Source organism: Perca flavescens, chromosome 15, assembly GCF_004354835.1.
Source record: "Perca flavescens isolate YP-PL-M2 chromosome 15, PFLA_1.0, whole genome shotgun sequence".
In the NCBI taxonomy this organism is placed as follows: Eukaryota; Metazoa; Chordata; class Actinopteri; order Perciformes; family Percidae; genus Perca; species Perca flavescens.
In genome coordinates, this window is record NC_041345.1 from 8,499,699 (window position 1) to 8,522,125 (window position 22,427).

Sequence of the window (22,427 nt, forward strand, 5' to 3'; positions counted from 1 at the left end):
AGCAAAGAAATGCTACTGATGATAAGAGAATAATTAAATCTACAAAGATACAGTCTCCTGGATCCTTCATTTGGCACAGTAAATGAGACTACATTCACTGTTCAAACAATCAGTTGTAAATAAATACATAATGCATCACAGCAAGCAGCCAAGTTTGTAATTTTTCATCAACATAGTGCATACAACATCAAATCTGATAACAATGATAACTGTCAATAACTATAATGATAATGGCAAGATTGAGCAGAAGCAATATAATTTACAATCAGTGCATGCTTTAAGCATAATGACATTCATGTCCTCACCTTTTCCTTATAAGTCATGACACTGGGTGACTATGCACTCCAGAAACAGCGAAGAATAAAATAAACTGCTTTTGTAAACAGTATTGCAACAACAGATGAAACACTTAGGGACAATAAATTATTCAACATTATATTTTGGCACAGAATTTTCATTACATATATAATGAAAATATATAACCCCCAGCCACCATGTATAAGTGTATATATTAGGCTTATATATATAATTTAATATATATACCAACCTCAATCAATATTAAGTCAGATATTTACATTCAATTTGTGTATTTGTGTTACACACACAGAGAGAGAGAGAGAGAGAGAGAGAGAAAGACAGTGAGAAGGAGAGAAAATGACTCAGTTGATCTCAAACTTTTTGCCATGATTGAAAGTAAAGTATTCTTCCCTTTTACTGTTACACTTAAAAATGTAACATGAGCCACTCACAATGAAAGAAAAACATTCAGTGTGTGTATGCGTATGCTCATGACTGTAACTTTTGATAGTTACAAATAAAGTATTGCCAAGTTCTCTAATGTTTTGGCCTCATAATAATTTAACTTAATAAATAAATCCATTTCCCTTCACCCTTTTGTACCTCTCCTGTTCTTATGCCTCCCAAACTGTTTTTTCTTCTTCTTTGTTAACAATTTCTTACCCATCATAAGGCACCAGTCCAAGTGATACAGAAAGTTGGACCGTGAAGTAGGACCCACGTTTGGCAGACCACCATATCAGTGCAACAGATCAAAGTAAAGCACTTCCACAAATTCATAAACCAGAGATACAGGGATGGTAAAACTGAAAGATAATTAGAAATGAATATTAAAAGGGGAGTGAGGCCTTATAATACAAAAGAATTGAATCGTTCGGTGGTTTTCAATTCTCACCAAGACATTTTCTCCTTTAAATGGATACTTCATACTCCCGCGTATCCTGTGGGCAAAGTAAGAAATCGTTCCGTAAAAAAATCATTTAAGACTTTTAGTTTATAAACAAATACATATAAAACAGTCTAAAGTCTCTGTTAAAACAAATATAAAAAGCAGGAAAAGTTTAAAGGTGCTCTAAGCAATGTTGGGTGATGTCACTTATTGTTGAAATTCGAAATATTGTCAAACAATACGGAGGCTAGCTCGCCCCTCCCTCCTCCTCATCCCGTCCCCTCCCTTCCACGCACTAACCCCCCAACCCCAAATCCTTCTTGTCGGTTATTGGCTGGAACACTGTTTGTTATGTTTGGTGGTGCAGGTTGGCGCAGTTTGTTTTTGTTGCCGTTTGTGGAGCCTGGGCTGTCTACAGAGACCGCGTTTTTTTAACAGCGTGTTCAGGGGACAGGCAGCTAGCGGATGATGAGGAGATGTTTGCTGTATGTGACAAAAACAAATTTCTAGCCTAAAAAACGCGTTACATCGCCTAGAACACCTTTAAAGTATCAGCCTTGTACTTACCCCTGCCTCATACAGCGGGTTGTTGAAGTCGGACTCGACTGTAATGGGACTGTAGGAGTGTGTGTGAGAGAGAGACTTCCAGAAGAGCGGCTTCCATTCTAGTCTGCAGATGCTGTAAGTGAGGAAAATAAAATAACATATAAGCACATGAATAAAGGCTACAGTTTTTTTTTATATTATTGTGAACTGAGGTGAAGAAAAGCAAAAGCAGTGTTACAAATCAAACAAGAATTCAATGCCACTACTCACTTTGTATAGTACATGTAAATTCCTCCAATCAGGAGGATGACCAGGATGATTGGCAGGATTATTGCCAAAGCAATGTTCTCACTCAGGATCTGATGGGACGGCTCGAATGACTGGGACACTGGGAAATAGTCAAAGAGTGATCACAAAAAAAAGCTTTATTCATTAGCTGTGATGTTTTTCTGCTCACAATGTACTCTTGATTTAGTTATTAATCTAAAAATGTCAAACACACTAAAAAGAGGCTGCTAAATCTGGAGAAACTCTACGTCTTAGTATTAGCACCTTAATTTAATTTGCTAAATCTAAACTGTCTGAAAACTAACAACTAATCTGATAACTGTCCTAACGTAACTTTTTTATGACTTTGCCGGCATTAATTGCACTTTACATTTAGTAAAGTACATTAAAATGCTAGTTGTAAAAGCTGTTGTATCTCCCAAGTGTACAAAAATTTAAATAAAACACAGAATTGTTCTTAATACCACCACTAAATGTTGCCAAAGTATGGAATTCAAATCGCCTTTAATATTATGTCTAAAGGACCTATTTGACTTCATACACATCACAAATAGTAGAAGAAAAAACACCTTCTAATTTGTGATCATCCAAAAGCTCCTCATATGCCACTGTTTGAAATAAAGAAAAGAGAAAGAGAAGTATAAGACATGATTGAATATTATATCTGCACCGTTGGGAATGCATTACCATATTCTCAAGATTCGATTCAAAATCGATTTTCGATTCAAAAAACGATTCTCGATATAAAAAAACGATTCACAGTATGTAAATGTAGTTACTTTTCCCATGTGACTGCAGTAGACATACAAATTATAAAAAAATATGAATTGATTTTTGGAATTCTATGAATCGATTTTTGGAATTCTATGAATCGATTTTGAATTGGTAGAGCTTGAATCGCGATACGAATGTGAATCGATCTTTTTGCACACGCCTAAGGTCTATGTTCTGTTACTAAAATAATGGCAGGCAAGAACCTAATACCTTCAAAATCAACAAAAGTTGAAACAAAACATTGATAAAGACACCGAATCTTAAAAACTTAACCTCATTAATTCAAATGTGGACACAGTGAATAAGATGTGTCAAGCCGTTGTCCTGTTCTGTTCCTCGATTGAAAAGGAAGTCCGGTGACAATGATAACCTTTACCTTTGCAAAAGGGCGGTGGGCTGTTCCACTGAGAGGGATGGCCGGGAACACAGCTGATAATAACCTCGCCGATGAGCTCGTAGCCCTCATAACAGAAGAAACGCAGAGTTTCTCCTGCCTGGTAGCTATGCTTGTACAAGGTTTGGTAACCATTGTCAGGGACACCAGGGTTTGGGCACGGGTCATATTTCACTGTTCAGAGCACACATAAAGACACAGTTAATGTTGCGGTTCATTTTCAAACTTGACAGCAATAAGCATCATAAACAGACACCCAGCTGAGGGCAGGAAAAGGACTTACAGACACACTTTGGGCTGCGGTCGCTCCATTTGGGGGTGCCAGTGTCTCGTCCGTGGCAGGAGATTTGGCTTGGACCTTCCAGTTGATAACCCTGGTTACAAGAGAAACGAACGACTGTTCCAACTGCAAAACCTGCCTCGGGGCGCACTGAGCGCGCTCCGTTTACCACCTCTCCTGGGTCAGGACACTGCTGGACTGTGGGGGACACAGTGGGACGGCATTTAACTTGATCCTGCCATTGGACTTCATCAAATATAGCTCAGTACAAAGAACAGAGGAGAAACAGCACCATGACTGCATTGAATGTTATTGACACAAGTTAAAAAACCTGGATGCGGTTGTCTAAAACTTTTAGAAACTTTTACATCTATTTCATCTAATCTTCCCGTCACATACAACGGTCACATTTAGATTAGAGTAGACTTTATTGTCCACCTTAGTGGAAATTTGTCTTTCTTAGTTATTACATACAGATCCCAGTCCTTCTGAAGATCTTTAACGTACGTCCCCCTACTTGTCTCACCTTTGACACATGTAGGTGGGCTGCTGCTCCAGGAGAGGTCCCATTGGCAGGTGATGATGTCAGAGCCACTGATGTCATATCCTGGTTGGCACTGATAGGTCAGCACACTGCCTCTCACAGGGGAGGAGTGGGACGAGCTGATCCAGCCAAAGTCAATTTGAGGGAGAGTGGGGCAGGTGTCGTTTGGCTCAACCTCTGCTCAACACAGACAGACAGCAACGAAATGAATTAAAATAGGTTGTTCATGATCTCTTCTTCAGTGGTGGCAGACTTCACCTGAAAGACGTTTACACAGGCTTACTGGATATTTTCAATGTTAAAATGTGTAGGTTCAAGATTTTTACACTTAGCCATTAAACCAGTTACTTAAGGAGGGCACTTACCACGGTAATGAATGAGGAATCCTTGACTCAGGATGAAACTGGAATCATCTGGATCGCTCTGAAACTGAATGGTGACTTCTGACCCCCCAGACACAACCTGGAAACGCTCTTTGGACCCCAGGTATTGTCCAATCACATGGGACATTAGATCACGTCCGTCAAAAACGGTCAGCACATCAGTGTGGCGGATATTTAGACTTTAAAAAGGAAAGACAAGAATGAAAAAAGAGTAATTTGGTTTTACTTCGGAGAGATTCTTTTTTTTATAAGATGAGCAGTCCACCCACCTGACACGTTTTATTAGCCAGTAAACAGTACAGAGAGGAAAGGCAGGAGAGGCAGAAGATTATATAAAGCTGCAACATGTTATCTTCCTTTCTCTTTTAGGTACAATTCACATATGTACAAAGGCTATTCAGTATAATCTATGTACAATCTGTAAATACACATGTATCACAATGTAAATGTGCTATTAGAGTTAAATAAAACAGAATAACATTTGTTGAAAGTTGAAAGTGTGTATATTTTGTGGTGCACGCACGAGTTGAATTTGACACCAGGATTTTTGCAATTACTCTAATGGGAATACATTACAGCACATTTCCTGTTCTACCATATCCTACCAAAGTTTTTCTTGACTTCATATATATTGTACGGCAAACCCTTGGCATATAAGATATTATTGTTTGGCAGTACGAGGAGATTATTCTACACATTAAACTAAACACATTAAACTTGCTAATACTGCTTATGCCTAGAGCATACACCTTGCTGAAACTATCCCATTTTAAAGACAATGATTGTAGTATTTGGGTGCAAAATCTGTAAGATATCTTTTTGACTGTGGATAGCATGACAAATAATACAACATGTTGTATACTGTGGTATTAAAACATGTACTATATGAGTCAAAATCAGTCCGATTGACTACCTAGATTTATCTTTCCAATGGTTTGATTCAGTGTGTGAAATACAAGGTTGGGGCTAAGGCTCAAATGGTATCCAGGTCATTATTACAGTACATGTACGTAATAACTGTCCTGCTATGGCACCTCTTGGGCACAGTGAGAATTTCAATTTAGCAAATTAGAAAATTAGAAGAAACATCTATGAAGTGAAGGGCTTATGTTACTACTGTGATTTTGCTAATTTATTTGTGACGTAAGTAAGACATGCAATTATTCAATTTGTTGATACATACAAACACAAAAAAACCAACAAGGTTGGTTACTTTTTAATTGCCCACAACTTAAATTAAAGCAATACTCACATTTGGACATCCAGTTCAATGCGTTTCTCCTCGTTGCCATGGATCTGCCATACACAGTCTAGCCCCTTGGAGTAGCTCTGGGGCCAATCAGGAGACAGGATGGTACCCGACGGCTCGGTCAACTCCCCTCCGCACAGAGCTTTCAGAGCAGAAGAGAGGAGAGAAAGTGCAGTGAGGACGTGGACTGGAAGACAGAGAGAATGATGAAAGGTTTGATGAAAAAACAGCAGTAACTGGAAAAAGAAAAGCAACTGGAGAGAAATGAATTATAAATGGAGGGAGAGAAAATAAGATACAGTAAAACGATCGAGGAGAGATGATAAAGATTTCTGATGCCTCATTTTTTAAGCAGTCGAACAGTTTCCACTCAGAGAGAGGCAGCCCTCCTTCGTAAATGGATGCTCTCGACCATCATGAAAACTCCGACCTCTTTGCCGTGCAGAGCGCTAAAGTAACCAATATCCCACCAAACACCTCCCAGTACATTACTGTGTACACACCAAAAAGCTGAAATACCACACAGCATATGGCTTTCAGAATGTCTTTGGCTTTGGTGAAACTACAGCACCTGTGTTTTCAGCCAGTCCCTGACCCTGTGCAATGTCTCTGCCAGTTTTATATCTGCCACAGTCTCTCTGTTGCTCTCACTATTCACAGCATGCCAGCAGTTGAGCAGATGACAGAGTCAGCGTGGCTGTAGTCGTCAAGCTACAAACATCTTGACGCTTCAGGCACCCATCTCAACACAGTACAATTGGAATATTAATGAATCAAATGACTTTCTCACTCTATGCAAAAACTTACAAAGCTCAGTGGGTTTTTGAAATGTGGATTAGAGTTAGTTAAATCAAGAAAATTAAGCCCAGAAACAACAGATAAAGGGAAAGGAATAAGAACATTTGTAATTCCGATTAAAGATATGAAAATAAATTAATTCACTCATTCAAAATAATCCCAAATCTTACCTTTGCACACAGGCTCGCTGTCATTCCAGTGGGGATTGCTGGGGTCGACACACTCAATCGTGCCCGAACCTTGCTCCATGACAAAGCCTGGGGCGCAGGTGAAGGTAACAGTGGTGCCCAGCTGATATGTGATGTCACTGCTGCTGAAATTTCCATGGGGCATGTAGGGCTCCCAGCAGTGTTCATCATCGAAAGCTAAAAAAAGACAGAGAAAAAGTATTTCCCAGTTCCCTTAATGTTATGTTCGACAAAATTATGCAACCATGCCCATTTAATTCAGGAGGGAGCAGTGTCACTTTTCATTTGGGATGACCCAGAATCTCAAACCCTCTTGGCTAGAAAAAGCCCAGGTGTAAGGCACTAAAAGCTTAAGCAGTGAGCATCTCCAAAGTCTAAAATAAATCCCACTGAAGGGAGACTGTAAGCACTTATGTGGCTCATTATGGCCCAATTAAACACAACAACAAATTAATGAGAAGAAAGTCTTGGTTTTCTAGACATTTGGCCCATTCCCACTTTAGATATTATATATAATATATGAATTACCTAAATAAATTATCTATAACTTATCAAGAGAAAGGTCTACATTCCAAAAGTTTTTTTTTGACAAGTGACACTGAGGCTTTCGAATTCTTGTAATTGGTGGATTCTGGAAATGCTGTAATGAATCATATCTAACTTTTTTTTTGGCAGAATACTGACCCATTGTATTAAATATGATACATTAACAAGCTTATGATGTGCAGCAAGACACTGACTTTGTATTTTGCTGAGTGTGGAAAAGAAAAGTGTCTCTGCTCACCCTCATATCGCAGTGCCAGAAGCAGAGGGATGGACGAAGAATCAGCTGTGAGCTCCAGGTACAGTGTGGCGCTCTCACTCAGCAACCCACGTTCTGGGACATCATCCAGGTCTGAGTCAAAGAGTGGTGGAGACAGGGAACTGTTTCCACCGCGCACAATTAACCTGAGAGGAACAAACCAAGGACATGTTATGATTAGCGTCTGAATGAGTATTGCATTAATGTGCATGGATAGCAGATTAAGTGCAATTAACATCCACATGTCTGGTGTAACATATAGGACACTGGTGTAGAATAGAAAACATTTAGCTTTGGTCAAGGATACTGTAGCTATATTTCTATACATTTGTGAAATCTAAATTTTTCTTTTCTTTTGTAATGCTTAAATCAAGGTTTTCATTCAATTAGAAATTAGTTGTAAGGGTTTATTTTCCATGTTTACATATGAGATAACCAGTTGGTAGTTATCTATAATGTTTGCCTATCATTAAATAATGATGTGTGAGAAAAGAAATGTAAATGACAGTCTACCGAGCATACATGGGGAAGGTTTAGGCAAAAAAACACTTTTTTGGCATTATAGGCAATGTATTAGCCAGAACTTTCACGGAAAGAAACATATAGGTAATACAGTTTTTACTATTGTCTGTCTAGCATAAATCCGGTAGCTTTAGGGATATGATATTTTGAATTGGATTAGTTTGCTTTAAAGGAACACGCCGACTTATTGGGAATTTAGCTTATTCACCGTAACCCCCAGAGTTAGACAAGTCGATACATACCCTTCTCATCTCTCTGCGTGCTGTAATGCTGTCTGACGGCTCCAGCGGCATCAGCCCATCACAGATCCTGCAGGTGAATGGTTCCAGTAATCCTACTGCTCCGAATAAGTGACAAAATAACACCAACATGTTCCTATTTAAATGTTGTGATTTGTATAGTTACAACGTGTACAAAAAACAACGTAACATGAGACACAGCCATCTTCTAACCGTAAACAAACCGGGAACTATATTCTCAGGCGGAAGAATATAGTACTTTGGCGGAGTGATATGCTCGCAGCAAGCCTGTCTGAGAATAAAGTTCCCGGTTTGTTTACTGTTAGAAGATGGCTGTGTCTCATGTTACGTGGTTTTTTGTACACGCTGTGACTCTACAAATCACAACATGGAAATAGGAACATGTTGGCGTTATTTTGTCACTTTTGTCAAAATTTGGAGCAGTAGGCTAGATGGAACCAGTTACCTCCAGGATCTGTACCGGGCTAAGCTAATGCTGGAACCGTCAGACAGCGTTACAGCACGCACGGAGATGAGAAGGGTATGTATCGACTTATCTTACTCTGGGGGTTACGGTGAATAAGCTAAATTCCCAATAAGTCGGCGTGTTCCTTTAATAAATCAGCAACTTGTCATTAAAATGACAAATAAAGAAAAGGAAGGAAAGGAAGGAGATGCTGCACAAAAACAAACAGATTTTGTGATACACAAAGTAGTGGAAAGACAAACGTACTTATCATCATCTTCATCCAGCGCGATCCTCTCAAAGTGTAGGTGGAGTCTGTGTCCCTCTTTGGCTTCTATTAACCAGTGGCAGCTCAGGTTGTTTCCATTACTGTGGTTGCTGACAGATGGAGGGGGTGGAGACAGTATTCGGCCAACTGTTGCATTACGAATCCACCCTCCACAAGACACAGCTAAAGAAAATAATATCCCACATATTATTTTCCAAAATCCACCACCTTAACAATCACAAACACTAGCCAGTACTGCATCTAAATGGGTTTACTGACCGACACATTGTGGCTCAGGAGTGCTCCAGTGTGGTTGTGTTGTGTTGACACAGGTAGCAACCTCATGGCCGCGAACCTGGAAACCTGGATCACAGTGGAAGTGGGCCTGACCTCCAGGATGGATATCTGTCACTGTCACTCCGCCACCCTCAGGAGACAGAGGGAACGGGCAGGACATCAGAAAGGCTGTTGGTGTTGATGAAACAGGAAGGAAATTCAATTTATTATGTAAAGTGGAAGATTAAAAAGTTGAGGTTCAATGTTCAAAAAGGTTCTTTTCTCTCACATTTTCAATATATTATTCTACTGGTGAATGTCTGTGCCCGCGGATCATACATTTCTAGCACCTCTTTCATCTACACTTTACCATGCTGTCAAAACTCTTCTCATTCACCATTCACTTCGTGACTGAAAACCTTCACAGGCATCTTGCTAAGCATTTTGCTATGAACACCCTCAGAATGGTACGGGAGTATGAAAGCATAGCCAGGAAAATTGCAGACTACAGTAACCACCCACGGTTTAACCTGAGATGACAACATGACAACATAAACTTATACCAAACTGACTGAGAACCTTCACAGACATCTTCTCATTCACACTTTTCATGTGTCACTATCTCTGACCATTCAGCTTTCCCTCCATATTTTAGGCAAATATCATTTGGATGTTGATCTATTTTTGTTGTTCCTTTATTTGATTGGACAGGTGTATATAGGTTGGAATCAAACCTAAAATCTTTAAATCAGTTCCTATCCTATCAGTGTGCATTCCGTTTCTTGACTATGACCATTGGAACATTTACCATGCTTGCACGCTTTTAAATATGCAGGTATGAAGGTTTTCATTCCAGCCACATTAAAATTTCTTTATGCAAAGAGGACTATATAAATCAGTAACATTTTCTTACTGTTCACCAATATAATAGATCCAAAGTAGGGATTTTAACACCTGCCATTTCTAGTTATTTTATGAAACCTGAAGCATTAATTTACCTTGATAGTGGAGGCTGAACACACCGTGGTTGGACTGTCGGAGACTGCGATAGTGTATGTACACCTGATTGGTTGTACTGCGAATCACCTGACCTTCTCTCATCAGGGTCTCGTTGGCTAGGAGCTCTGGTCCCAAACCTCCATAGCCCATGATTGTCAGAGACTCCTTCTTAGAAAGGTTAACCTTCCTCACCTAGAGGGAAAAAAAGGAAGTAATAACATGCAACCTGTTCTGGCAGCTGTCCTTTATATATAACAGAGTCACAGACACACATCTACAGCCTTATCCAACTCTACATTACTATTATACCTATATCCACCTTTAAGATTAAGAAATTAAAAGAAGGATAAATAGAAGTGTGAAATTGGCCTAATTTAATTTAATAATTGAGAGGCATTATGTTGCCATCTTTTGAATTGTGTATGTTTTGGCCACAATTAACTAACATTCCACTTGGGCCTCATTAACTACAAGTTAATACAGTGTAGCTGATTGACAATATATTGCTGCTGCAACATTGTTACAATTAGAATTATAACGACTCCCATGTGATTACTGCTGTTTTTTTTTCTATGCAGCCAATTATAGATGATTTACCTTCTCAATATATACCACCGACCCCGCCACTATTTATTACTGAAATTGTAATGCCCAGGCTTGAGTATGTTTCAAAATATGTATCTAATTTATCAGATATCTGCGATCACAAGAAATAAAATATATAATTAGGTTTCTATACCATTGTTCACTACTCTGACATAAAATTCATGCAAATAGTTTAAATGTTTTAATTAGTCCTTATTTAAAGAAATATATTTGAAGACTCATTTTGTACAGTTTCTATATTCCTCTCAGTAATAAGAGTACAGTTAAAGTACTGAAACCTACATATTCAGTTCAAAGACAACATTCAAATGGACTAAAAATGTTTTTGAAAATAATTCAATATTTGAAAAGATGAGTGACTATGAATTCATAGGCGATAGCGCACATTACCTGAATTTCCACACCGTAACCTGCATACACAGTAATACTGTAGGTGCATTCCAGAGGGGAAAAAGATGAGGATGATGATGCAGGATCAGGTGACTCAAGAACATCCTCCATTGCTGACAAAGTTGCATTGCATTGTACTGTGAAAAGAGAGAAAGGGCAGGAGAAGTAAAATTGTGTCGAAAAATACATCTAATGCTTTTTAAATTCACTTCATACAGGAAAGCTTTAGCAACCAAACAAATATAGGTTTTCATAGTAAGAGCAGGACTCACAATATTATAATAATATAATATCAATATTATATCAGGATATAAATATGCTATATAATAATAATAACAATAATAATAAAAAATAGCTACATTTCATGGCACACAAATGCCAATTAAAAAACATTTCTGCAGTCAAACACAGAAAGAAGCAGAGGATGCATGATGCTGTTGCATCCCAGTATCCGTATGTTTTTCGCATGAGGATTGGTGGGATCGATTGCTGCTGTGAGTATTGAGTGATGTAAAGATGAGAGAGCAGTTACAATGTCTTTTATTGAACTGTGTTTCACTGATTCCCAAAGATGCCTCCTACACTCCTGATGATCTACAACGCATAAACCGAGAAGTTATGAAGAATTCCTAGTTATCAGAAAATTGTCAGTTGTGTGCAGAAGCACATAGGAAGCGCAATAATGCTGCTGGTTGCTCACAATTTATTTAAGGTTCTGCATTAATTGAGGCATGTGTACTTGTGCTGGATTTAAATAATTACCTCAAATTAGAGAGTGCAGATGGGCGACAAATACCTCCTGCTGATGCTGTAGTGATTTAGTAAAGTGAAGGGAAGATCTTGATCCTGCAAGTAATTGTGTCTGGCTGATGCTGACAAGCATTATAACAACTCTGCTCGGCTGCCTTTATTGCTATAATAAAATTGTATTTCTGGTTTGCATAAATGCATTTTCTTGGCAGAGGATGTATAAAAACTGAAATGATTTTTTGAAAGGTCTACTTGGGTGTGCATCCTTCAATGTAAGTGACATAAAACAAACAACCTGTGTTGCTGATCACTTTTAAGTAGGTCAGTGGTAAGAGAAGCAAATCCTAGTCATACTTGACACCAAAATAGCTGCGTACTGCTAGACGGCCAGCAACACACCCCTTACTGTGCAAATCATCAAAATACCAAATGGATAAAGGGAAACTTCACTGAGCTTCAGGAAAATCTCAACTTCTGGCTGAAAACATGTACATAAAGATACTTTGGGGGGTACAATTTCTTTTATCCTGCTCTGAACCTTTTGCAGTTTTATGAAAGTTCTAACAAATGGAAATGAATGCATCCGTTACTGTAGTTTGGGCTGGTGCTTGAATAACAATAAAGTAAAAGCTGCCAGTACTGTAAACTAGCAACTGCAGGACATTTGTGCATTGTTGGTAAGACAGCCATGTCTCCATATTGGTACTGCTGTGTAATGGGGGCCAGCCCTTAATACTGGATGTTATAGAGCAAAACTCTGAGCCACTGATCAATCAGAGAACTTTAACGTCAATACCATCATTTAAATTAACATTTGCTCGCTATTTAATGGAGAGGTTTACCTGCGACCATTAAGTCAGCTTTATGGCTTTGCCCTGTTGCTCATTCTCCTGGTCTGTGTGTTTGTTACTGTTCTGTCTAGGAGTTTTTGTTGTGTATGTGGTGTTTATGTTCTGCAGAGCAGGAACCTGCTGAAAATCCGTTTTACACTGAGTCAGGCCCGATTGTTTTTAATCTTTTCCTGTTTAATAAATAAAAAATGAAATGAAATGAAGAGTATGTGTACAACAGGGGGTACTTATACTACTTCTTCTATTTCATGGGAAGATTGTGGAGGTACAGCTAATCTGAGAAACAATAAAGTTAGGATCCACGTATTATTTGTGTGAGACTAATCCAATATATTTGTTGTCACACTAACCAATGAACTACCAACTACAGTTTAATTGTGTTTCATCTCAGACATAGACAAGGAGCAGCACATTTCTGCCTCGTCTTTGGGCTTGTGGGACGGGGAAATACAATCTGAGCCCAATAATAACAACCTGGCTTATCACCACTAAGTGGCAGTAAGCAGTTGTGAGTAACAGTACACCAATTAAATTGGGTAAAAATGAAAAGTAATTTCTAGTAAGCACTACCTTGGGTGAAGCTGTGGTGTATCAGATTGCCCCGCATTAAATGATTTTATTGACCGCATGACTAAAACAGCTGCTATGATGAATCAAATTATTGACCACCCCTTGCAATACAAACGGCAACTGGAGAGGAAAGGGCTTTACAGTCCATTTGATGATGAACAGAAACAAAAAAAGTGAAAGGGAAGAGATGGGAAAGGAAAAGCATCTCAACACCTTTCATTTATTCAGATTTTAAAAAGTGCCATAAGTAATTAAGCTGACAGTGTTAACTGAGCATGCACATAGGAGTAAATGGAAATTGTGGCTAGTTAGATGCAGCACCTCTCTGCAATAGTTAAAGTGAATGTATAATATGTTGTGTCCACAACACAGTGTGTGTTTTAGAGTTGAAGTTCTTTTCAGAAAAGTAATAGTTTGACAGTTTGGGAATTAAGCTTATTTGCTTTCTTGCCAAGAATAAGATACTACTCTTCTGTGCGGTATATAGCTGGAGCCAGCCACCGGTTAGCATTAGCTTAGTATAGCGTAAAAACTGGAAACACTGAGAAACAGCTAGCCTTGGTCCGTCCAAAGGTAAATAATCTGAAAACCACAACCTCTAAAACTCACTAATTAACAGATTATCTTGTTTCTTTATTACTGTTAACAAAAACCTAAGTGTACAACACATTTTAACACCAGCACATAACCCCCTGTCAAACATTTTTACAAATAGTTTTTTGTACAGATCAAACAAAAAAGATACAACTTGTTAATTAGTGAGCAGAGGTGCAGGTGGATTTTATTACCTTAGTTTGGACAGAGCCAATGCTAGCTGCTTAGTTACAGACTTTTGCTAAGCTATGCTAACTGGCTGTAGCTTCATATTTCCATCCAGACAAGAAAATGGTATCAATCTTCTCATCACACTCTTGGCAAGACAATGAATTAGTTAGTTATTTCCCAAAATGTCAAACTATTCCTTTAAGGTAGAGTTGTTTTGCCATGACTGGTGGTGAACCTGTTTGAGATATTTCATAATCGCTACTTGGAAATAAAAATGGAATTATTGACTGAAAGATTTGTCAAATGAATGTTTCTCTTCTTATGATATTAGGCCAATAACAGTGCTGATATTAGTATGTATGGCTTCACCTGGTTGCCATTTATTCAGTCAATGCATTGTTTTTTTTGCTCACTGATTACATTTAATTTATTTGCTGTAATAATAACTAAAAGACAAAGAATATATTTAGACTGTATTGTCATATTGTTCTTGACACAGCACTTTTCATGTGATAATGTGAATGAAAAGGACACTAACAGGAACTGCCAGAAAGTCAAAGTCCTTGTATGCTTGATATCTTACTGGTTTAAAAGCATCACAATGTTTTTATAAATCACTTGCTTCTCTTTATCTCTATACATCTTGTCCTTTGTGACTGATATAGACTTTACTGAAGTTATAAATAAGGGATAAGGATTTTTACTTGGACTGAAATCATTGGTGTACTTCACTGAAAGAGCTATGGGGAAAGTACATATTTAGTAAAGTTAATGGGTTCATGGTTCAGTCAGCTGACTATATAGATCCAGGATGCTCAAGAACAATGGTAAAGGATGATCTCCATGTGCTGTATTTTCTGGGTACACAATATGTGTATCTATTTTCAGTGCTAGCTATCCTCACCGTCATCTAAGTCAAAGATGCACACGTCTATGTAAGACATATTACTGATAGCCTATTGTACATTTGGCTGCGTTCATCTCACAGAAGTTTAGGCTAGTAAACCAATCTGCTGTCTCGCTTTAGCTTATGGAGGAGAGACAGAGGAGAAGAAGTGGTATACTTGACTACCTTAAACAGGAAAGGAGTGCACTGCATCATCTTAATCAGCATTTAGTGTATACTGTCATTTCTTAATGTTCCACCAAACATTTAAAACATGAATCCTGAAAGAACAAGCACATTATTCCTGCAGAAAAAGGCCATAAGCATAGGCAAACATGTCTGTACTTTAGACATTCTCACCTCATATTTGTAACAAACAGAAATATTCCAATGTTAGCTAGTTTTTAGTGAGCTAAAAATCTAAAATCAATCCTGGATACTGAATATGTTACAGAATTTCCCTTCACATTATTAGTAAGTAGCTATGCTGACTACATAGCTTAAAATCTTAAATCTTAAAAATGAGCATCAAGTCACAATTGGTTACTTGTATGCCACTGTTTTATCTCTTTCTTTACCAGTAACTCACATTGTACAGTAACCTGTCAATGTTTCATCATCAATATTTTATGACAGTTTCATGTTACCTTGTCTGTCAAGATCTCCTTGTTACTCTTTCTTCAAAAGAGGCAGAGAAGAAAAGTGACTGAAGTCACGACGGGAACGAAAGTGATTCCGTGGGAATTTGTCGTCACTGCTGATTAAACCCAAATCTGAGCAGCCCCAAAGCCACGGGTGAGATTCGGAATTATTTGCTCAAACATTTTTTTCACATCGCTTCATCACAACCATGGTAACAGGCATCAATACACTAACACAGACTCAGGCAAAGCCAAGTGGTAGCATGCAGGTACCTGGCATGTGCATTGTGGTTATGGTGGTCGTGGTGATCAGAGTGGTGGTTGTCTCCTCCTCTATGGGCAGCGGGGACATGGTATTCCTTGATCCTGTCTGGCCGGCAGCAGAAGAGGAGCTTAAAGCTGTGGTGAGCAGGCCCGGTGATATGACTGTTGCTGTCGATTCGGTCTGCCCAAGCCCAGGCACAGCCTGTGTCGGGTTGGTGGTAGTACCTGCAGAGTCCAAAGGTTCAATTCAGTGTGTGTCATTTGTGCCATTTATGTGCCAATCATCACTCACCCATATTGTACTTCAGGTGCATTAAGCCTAAAAGCCATAAAGACCTATATTAATGTACCTGTGCTTGCTGAAGCCTCTCCTAAGTAGTCCTTACTCTGTAGAGCAGCATGGATCAGATCACCCAGAGGGTACGAGTCTGGGGTTGATGTTGGTAGTGTATCAGTTTCAGTAGTCCTAAAGGTCAAACCTGAAAAGGCCAGGAATGATTACTGCTTTTGTTATTTGCAAAATCATATATGAAAACAAACCTAATAAGCAGGACCTGGGAAGCAAATGCACTGAATATATCACATTTGTTTTCTATTTGTGAGATAAACAAAGTCTGCATTAGTCCATGTTTGTGCTGAAACAACAAAGTTGCGTGTTGTAGGGAACACACACACACACACACACACACACACACACACACACACACACACACACACACACAGTCACATACAGTTACCTGAAACTAGGTGGATCATGGTGACAGAAAGCATCACAGCAAGGTGTGTGAACCCCATGGCTTTAGATAAAACTGAATGACCTGAGAAGGTTAAAGAAAGCAGATTGATTAGCAAACTATAATGATGTAAATAGAACAGCTAGAGTATCTTCTAATGTAATGTAATGGCTTATTATAATTACTGCAGGAGGCATACAAATAATGCATGCTGACTGGAGTGTTAATTAGACTAATAGCAAATTATTAGTCATCTAATTTAAAACACACTAGCAATTCATGTACAGAGCATATGTTTACATCACACAGGCCACAATGACTCGTATTAGAGGACCACTGCGATGCTATAGCCTTCTGTAAAAGCTCTGCTCCATCAATCTGGATAACATCCATTCAATTATTATTTGTACAGGTCTAGAAAAAAGAGCCAGGTAAACACATTGCACACAGAGTACGGTTAAATATTCAGGCTTCCCCCCTACATTTCACCCAAACCTGCAAAACCATGCCCGAAAATGCGCTATTCCAAAATAAACCAAAGCAGCCTACCCTCACCGCGGTTACCCTCTAAACCACATTCTATTAACAACCTGTTAATGGTAATGTGACACAAAGCACCTCCGTTGTTATTTGAGGCGTTTCCTCGGTGAAAATGCCAGCCTGGTGTGTGACAAAATGATCGGGCTATACGAGGCAGCATCACTCGCACCTCCTCCGGCCCTCTTTGTGCGGAGGACGATTTTTGGCATCAGTCATCACCACTGTGAGACCGACAACCATCTTAGCAACGTTGAAAGGTGCCTGTCCTTTACCTTTGTTTTCCGGGCTGCGTCCTGTGTTCTTCTACTTGGACTGTATCCTGTTGCCTTAGGCCCCGATAACACGGCGGGGTTTGTGCTGGTGAGATGCCTCTAGCTGGTAACGGTGTGGTTGACGCATTCGGCTATGATGTGAGGGCATTTGTGTTGAACCTTCAGGTGCGCCCTAGCGGTCGCACGCGGTAAATGCAGCGGCGCGCTGGAGCTATCCACATTTTGTCTGTAAGCGCTGGAGGAGCTGTCCACCAGCACGGTGCAGAAGTGTATCCGACACAGCGCTGAACGGTATATCAAGGTAATCAGACAGGGATGTGAGATGCGGCACGCAAGTGTATGTTTGCTCATTTAAAGGCCTGCATGTGCCATATGGTATGCATGGCGAACATTTTTGTGCCGTGGTTTCCTGTAATAGGTGGATGTTTGCGCTAATATGGATTGCGGACATTAAACATGAGCCAGCTGAGCTGTGGGGGCTGGTGCAGAGCAAAAACAAAATGAATGCTGAAGCGACTAAAAAAAAACAAAAACAAAAAAACAACCGAGCCAAGTCCACGACGGAGCACCTTTTTGGTGCGTAACCATGCCGTAGCTTATGGGTGTTTCCAGGCAGTATCATAGCATGTGTTGCACTACAAAACGAATCTGTTAGAATAAGCCTATTAGGAAAGAGACCTCCCACTTAAAAAACAAACCCGCACGCACGCGCACACAATCGTGCGGGGACCTATATGTTTTCTTATGTGGTTAAAAAAAAGAAGAAAAAATACTCTTTTTCATTCTGTCTGTCTGTCTGAAAACACACACACACACACACACACACACACACACACATCTTCTACTCTGTTATTGCCATTTATTTATCATGGTTGTAGCAGAAATACAACCCAAATGCAACATTTCGTCTACTTTGGCACTAGTGACAATTGGTCTAATAATTTTCCAAGTCATGGGTGTTGTGCAAATCTTGAGGATACTTTACATTTCAATATACACAATAGCACTACTGCCCGTATAATGATAATCTTTGTTATATTAACTCATTTTAACACTATCATCATCTTAAATTACATTACACGTAATTCCCCCAAAACTCAATAGTGTAAGTATCTATCTAAATACGACAACATTTGTCAACTAATAGGAAAGAGAGCACTATACAGTCCATTACAATGACCTTGTTCATAATGCAAGAATCTTAATTAGACAAAAGTTGAGACTGATACGGAAAACTATTGGATGGTTAAACTGTAGCCTGTTTACTTTATAGACCCCACAGTTGCAAAAGAAAACAATGAATTTAAGTGAAGAAACCAGAAGTCAAGGTTGAACAGAATGAAAGCCTTGGTATGACTTTAGCTTCATCCACAGCTAGTTTGCTCAGAGGTCCAAGATTAGGACTTACATAACAACATGAAGTCAGTGTCAGAGGCAACTTAACCAAAGGGTCACTGGCTCTATGATGGACCGGCAACCAATCTTAACTTTTTCACTAATGTCTTCCAATTGCATGGTGGGATAGGCCTTAGTTCCCTGTAACCCTAAAGGGGATTAAAGTAAACAAAATAAATGAGTGGGCTGTTTAAATCCAGGACAGTAATCATTTCCTTTAGGCTGTGTGTGTTGGCAAACAGAGCCTCTCCCCGCTTACAATGATCTGTAAGACTTTGACAAGCCAAAATATGTCTTTGGCTTGTAGGAAATACCTATTACTACTGTTGTTTTATTATGTAAACTAAGAAAAAAATCCCACTAAAAACATCACCAGTGACCAGTGAACAGTGACCAAAAGAATTACTTCAAGGCCAGTAAAAATATTTTTTTTATTTTACTGAAATACTTAATAGTCTGTGAATATTTTTTTTATAGTACTTTGCAATATTACACACATATTTATGCATTGCCATAATCTCTCAATCTGTTTCTATTTTAGTGTCTCACAAATTTAAAGGATGCACTGGTCAATGAACACACTGCCTTTGCCTCCATATGTTGAGCTGGGTGTCCATTCACTGAGTGGCCTTCTCTGGACTCTACTGCTACTCTTTCTGTGGCACTGTTATCGGATGGGCTCCGACCTGCCAATCCCAGGACATGGACACGCTGGAAAGCTTAAGTCTGGCTCAAGGCGGTCTGTGATGTCCCGTGGCGGTAGCTGTGCTGGAACAAAGTCTAGTGCACGATCCAAACTGTCAAGAAGTGATCAAATTACTCCCTTTATTTCCATGGAAACAGAGGAGGATGAGGATCAGGGACAGGGCTACCTCACCCCAGTGCTGAGTCATGCCTTGTTCCCAGCCCAGGCATCTGCTGAAGCCAAGAAACTGTATGCAGCACTGCAAGAGTATGCCAAGCGCTACAGTTGGGTGGGCATGGGCCGCATTCATAAGGGCCTCCGTGAGCAGGTACAAGTTTATTCCATGCAGGCCATAAGCTGGTGCTTGTTATTGGCAGTAAATCTTGTGTTTCTGATGTATTCAATAATGTATTCGAAGAATTCCATTGTGCTCGAAGATTTGTTTTGTAATCCTCTGTTAGAGTAGTTATGCTAACACCTCATTTATAACTACTTTTGTTCAAGGGTAAACAGTGGAGGAAGGAAACATTGTCAAGAACGAATCATTTATTTCTCATTGTCTCATAGGTCAGACTGAACGATCACTCTGCTATACAGAAGCCTCATCTCTTCTTCTTGCCAGATGTCCCAAGTGTTCCTTTCTTCCCACGAGATGCTCATCGACATGACATTGAGGTGCTGGAAGCCAACTACTCTGTAGTCTTGGCTGAATTCAAGGCTGTATATCAGAGGGGCATCGACTCAAAACTAGGCTGGACCTGTCTGGGACCAAAGGTACACAGTAAAATCTTTCAGGCCTACTATGAGAAAGGGACAGCGCAAAAAAAACTTCTGTCCTATGTATAAAATCATTATTATCTGTTATGCAAAATAATGTGGAAAGAAGCTGGGGAAAGGTGACATAATACTATCAGGGTATTTTTTTTCTTGTTACAATGGATGAAACATCCCACCATTTGTTTAAATATTCTGCTATTTGTGTTGCAGAGTTCTTTTTTTATGATTAGTATTTTCCGCCTTTTCTCCATTAAAACTCCACCTACAGGCTCTGATGTTAATAGGAGTGTACATTTTTTTATCCTAAAGTGTGTCTCATTCGAGTCATATGTTAACTACAGGTCATTGTCTCTTTCAGGGCCAGGCAGTGTTTCCTTTGTACAGTGCAGGTGTCTCTGTGGCAGGAAACTGTCGGTCCTGTCCCTGCACCTACCGGACACTTCTATCACTACGTACGTTCATAAGCAGCAACTCATTGGGATCTGCTGGATTTTGGCTGTTGGGACCCGGAGCAACGTTGGGGAGCTCATATGGACCCACCAATACGCGCCTACGTTGTCACCTTGGTGAGTAAAAGAAATGCACTCATCATGGTTTATCTGCATTTTAGACACATCTATAAAAACGGTCAGTGACTCAACTGACTACTCCAAAAAAAAAAAGAAAAAAAAAAATGACCTGATAAAATACTAAACCATTACATAATGAGATACTTTGTGGGTTAGGGTTGAGGTTCATTTCCTCCTTAGCCCATTTTGTACTGTGATCTGGATCTGTCTGTCTATAATCCTCTCCATTTTAAACGCAGACAGCACTGGAGTGCATGGCCTTCTGAGCTGGGGTAAACCATGATGTTTTGTTTCCAAATCTAAAAACAGACATCACTTTTGTAGGTCTGCAGACTCCACCCCTGTGTGAGCTGGTGGTGGGAGGGGAGCCTCAGTGCTGGTCAGAAGGACACTGCCTCCTGGTTGATGACTCGTTCCTCCACACTGTCTCCCACAAGGGTTGGTGAATCACGTACAGTTTTAAAAAACAAATGCTTCCAACGTTCATTTTACTCTCACTTTTATTCTTAGTTGTATTTTTATTAATAAACATGTACAAAACAAGCAGCAAGTGACTATTAACTTAAGTGTATTTGGGTCTTTTAAGTTTTTGCTCCATTTCATGAGTTGTTCCCACCAGTTGAACCTAATGCCACATTTTTACCTAAAATTGTATCTGTGTCTATTTCTAAAGGGCCTCCAGATTCTGGACCCCGAGTAATTTTGAGTGTGGACCTCTGGCATCCAAATGTGGCTGCAGCAGAGAGACAAGCTTTGGACTTTATGTTTAACCCCGACTTCTGAATTTGCTCCTGCCAATACTACCAATATACAACATGCAGGGATGCCTTACCTTAGCCCTGCTTGTTGTGGGTCATGCATCTCATTCCAGTCAAGAATCACTGTGTGAATCTGCTCTAAGAATTACACAAGCCATTAGCCATGCTTTCAAGTGGTTTATGGATAAAGTTAGTCAGTGCTAAATGCTAGATAATTTGGCTGCAAACTACAAACTAAATCACTTGAAAGCACAATGAGATCTAACCTAAGAGGAATATATGGTGTTACCTATTATAAATCTATCTTGACACAATGCTAGTGAATGCTATTTTTGCATGTGAAACCTATCTGTCCAGATTACTGGACTTTGTTTTGTGCTGATGCAAGTGCACGAGTGTACGAGTCAGCCTGGGATGCTTTATTTTGAAATTTAGGTAGATAACAAAAAAACTGTGAAAACATGAAAAGTATATAAATGCAAATTTCTATTTATTTTTGTTTTCCAAAATGAATGCCAAGATCATATTAACTTTTACATACTGTGGTTATTCTTTCTCTTCTTATTACCTCCATGTATGCTTGTATGTTTCTATATGTAAATCTATTTTTCATTTATTAATATATTTGGTGGTTTTCTTGTGGTTTACATCACATGCATACATCAGGTTTGTTGTCAATTCTGTCTTTCCTGGAATCCAGATAATAAATAAATAGCAAATAAATCAGTTTTGACTCTATTGTATGGTATTGAGTAATAGATACATGTGTATG

The 22,427-nt window shown here is 39.2% G+C and overlaps 2 protein-coding genes across 4 annotated transcripts; one reads left to right on the forward strand and one right to left on the reverse strand.

The window, feature by feature from the left end:
* Positions 1 to 585: 585 nt before the first annotated feature.
* On the reverse strand, positions 586 to 17,748 carry sez6l2 (seizure related 6 homolog (mouse)-like 2). Of its 3 annotated transcripts, XM_028599530.1 has the most exons (20): positions 17,472 to 17,748; positions 16,663 to 16,743; positions 16,276 to 16,404; positions 15,935 to 16,150; positions 11,199 to 11,335; positions 10,202 to 10,394; positions 9,207 to 9,392; positions 8,927 to 9,110; positions 7,415 to 7,578; positions 6,613 to 6,807; positions 5,648 to 5,786; positions 4,378 to 4,574; positions 3,995 to 4,189; positions 3,472 to 3,666; positions 3,171 to 3,362; positions 2,590 to 2,628; positions 2,003 to 2,120; positions 1,754 to 1,865; positions 1,193 to 1,238; positions 586 to 1,103 (listed from the first exon to the last, which is right to left on the reverse strand). In XM_028599530.1, exons 2-19 carry the CDS (start codon positions 16,718 to 16,720, stop codon positions 1,209 to 1,211), a joined length of 2,679 nt encoding a protein of 892 aa, XP_028455331.1. In that variant the 5' UTR covers positions 16,721 to 16,743; positions 17,472 to 17,748; the 3' UTR covers positions 586 to 1,103; positions 1,193 to 1,208. The 3 variants fall into 3 exon arrangements, with proteins under 3 accessions (XP_028455331.1, XP_028455329.1, XP_028455330.1); XM_028599528.1 differs by having other exon boundaries at positions 586 to 1,238; XM_028599529.1 differs by lacking the exon at positions 17,472 to 17,748 and adding an exon at positions 17,278 to 17,319 and having other exon boundaries at positions 586 to 1,238.
* Positions 17,363 to 22,199, forward strand: asphd1 (aspartate beta-hydroxylase domain containing 1). Its single transcript, XM_028599531.1, has 6 exons — positions 17,363 to 17,772; positions 19,408 to 19,879; positions 20,119 to 20,325; positions 20,687 to 20,894; positions 21,222 to 21,335; positions 21,571 to 22,199. The coding sequence occupies exons 2-6, from the start codon at positions 19,427 to 19,429 to the stop codon at positions 21,678 to 21,680; spliced, it is 1,092 nt and encodes a 363-aa protein (XP_028455332.1). The 5' UTR covers positions 17,363 to 17,772; positions 19,408 to 19,426; the 3' UTR covers positions 21,681 to 22,199.
* The last annotated feature ends 228 nt before the right edge of the window (positions 22,200 to 22,427 follow it).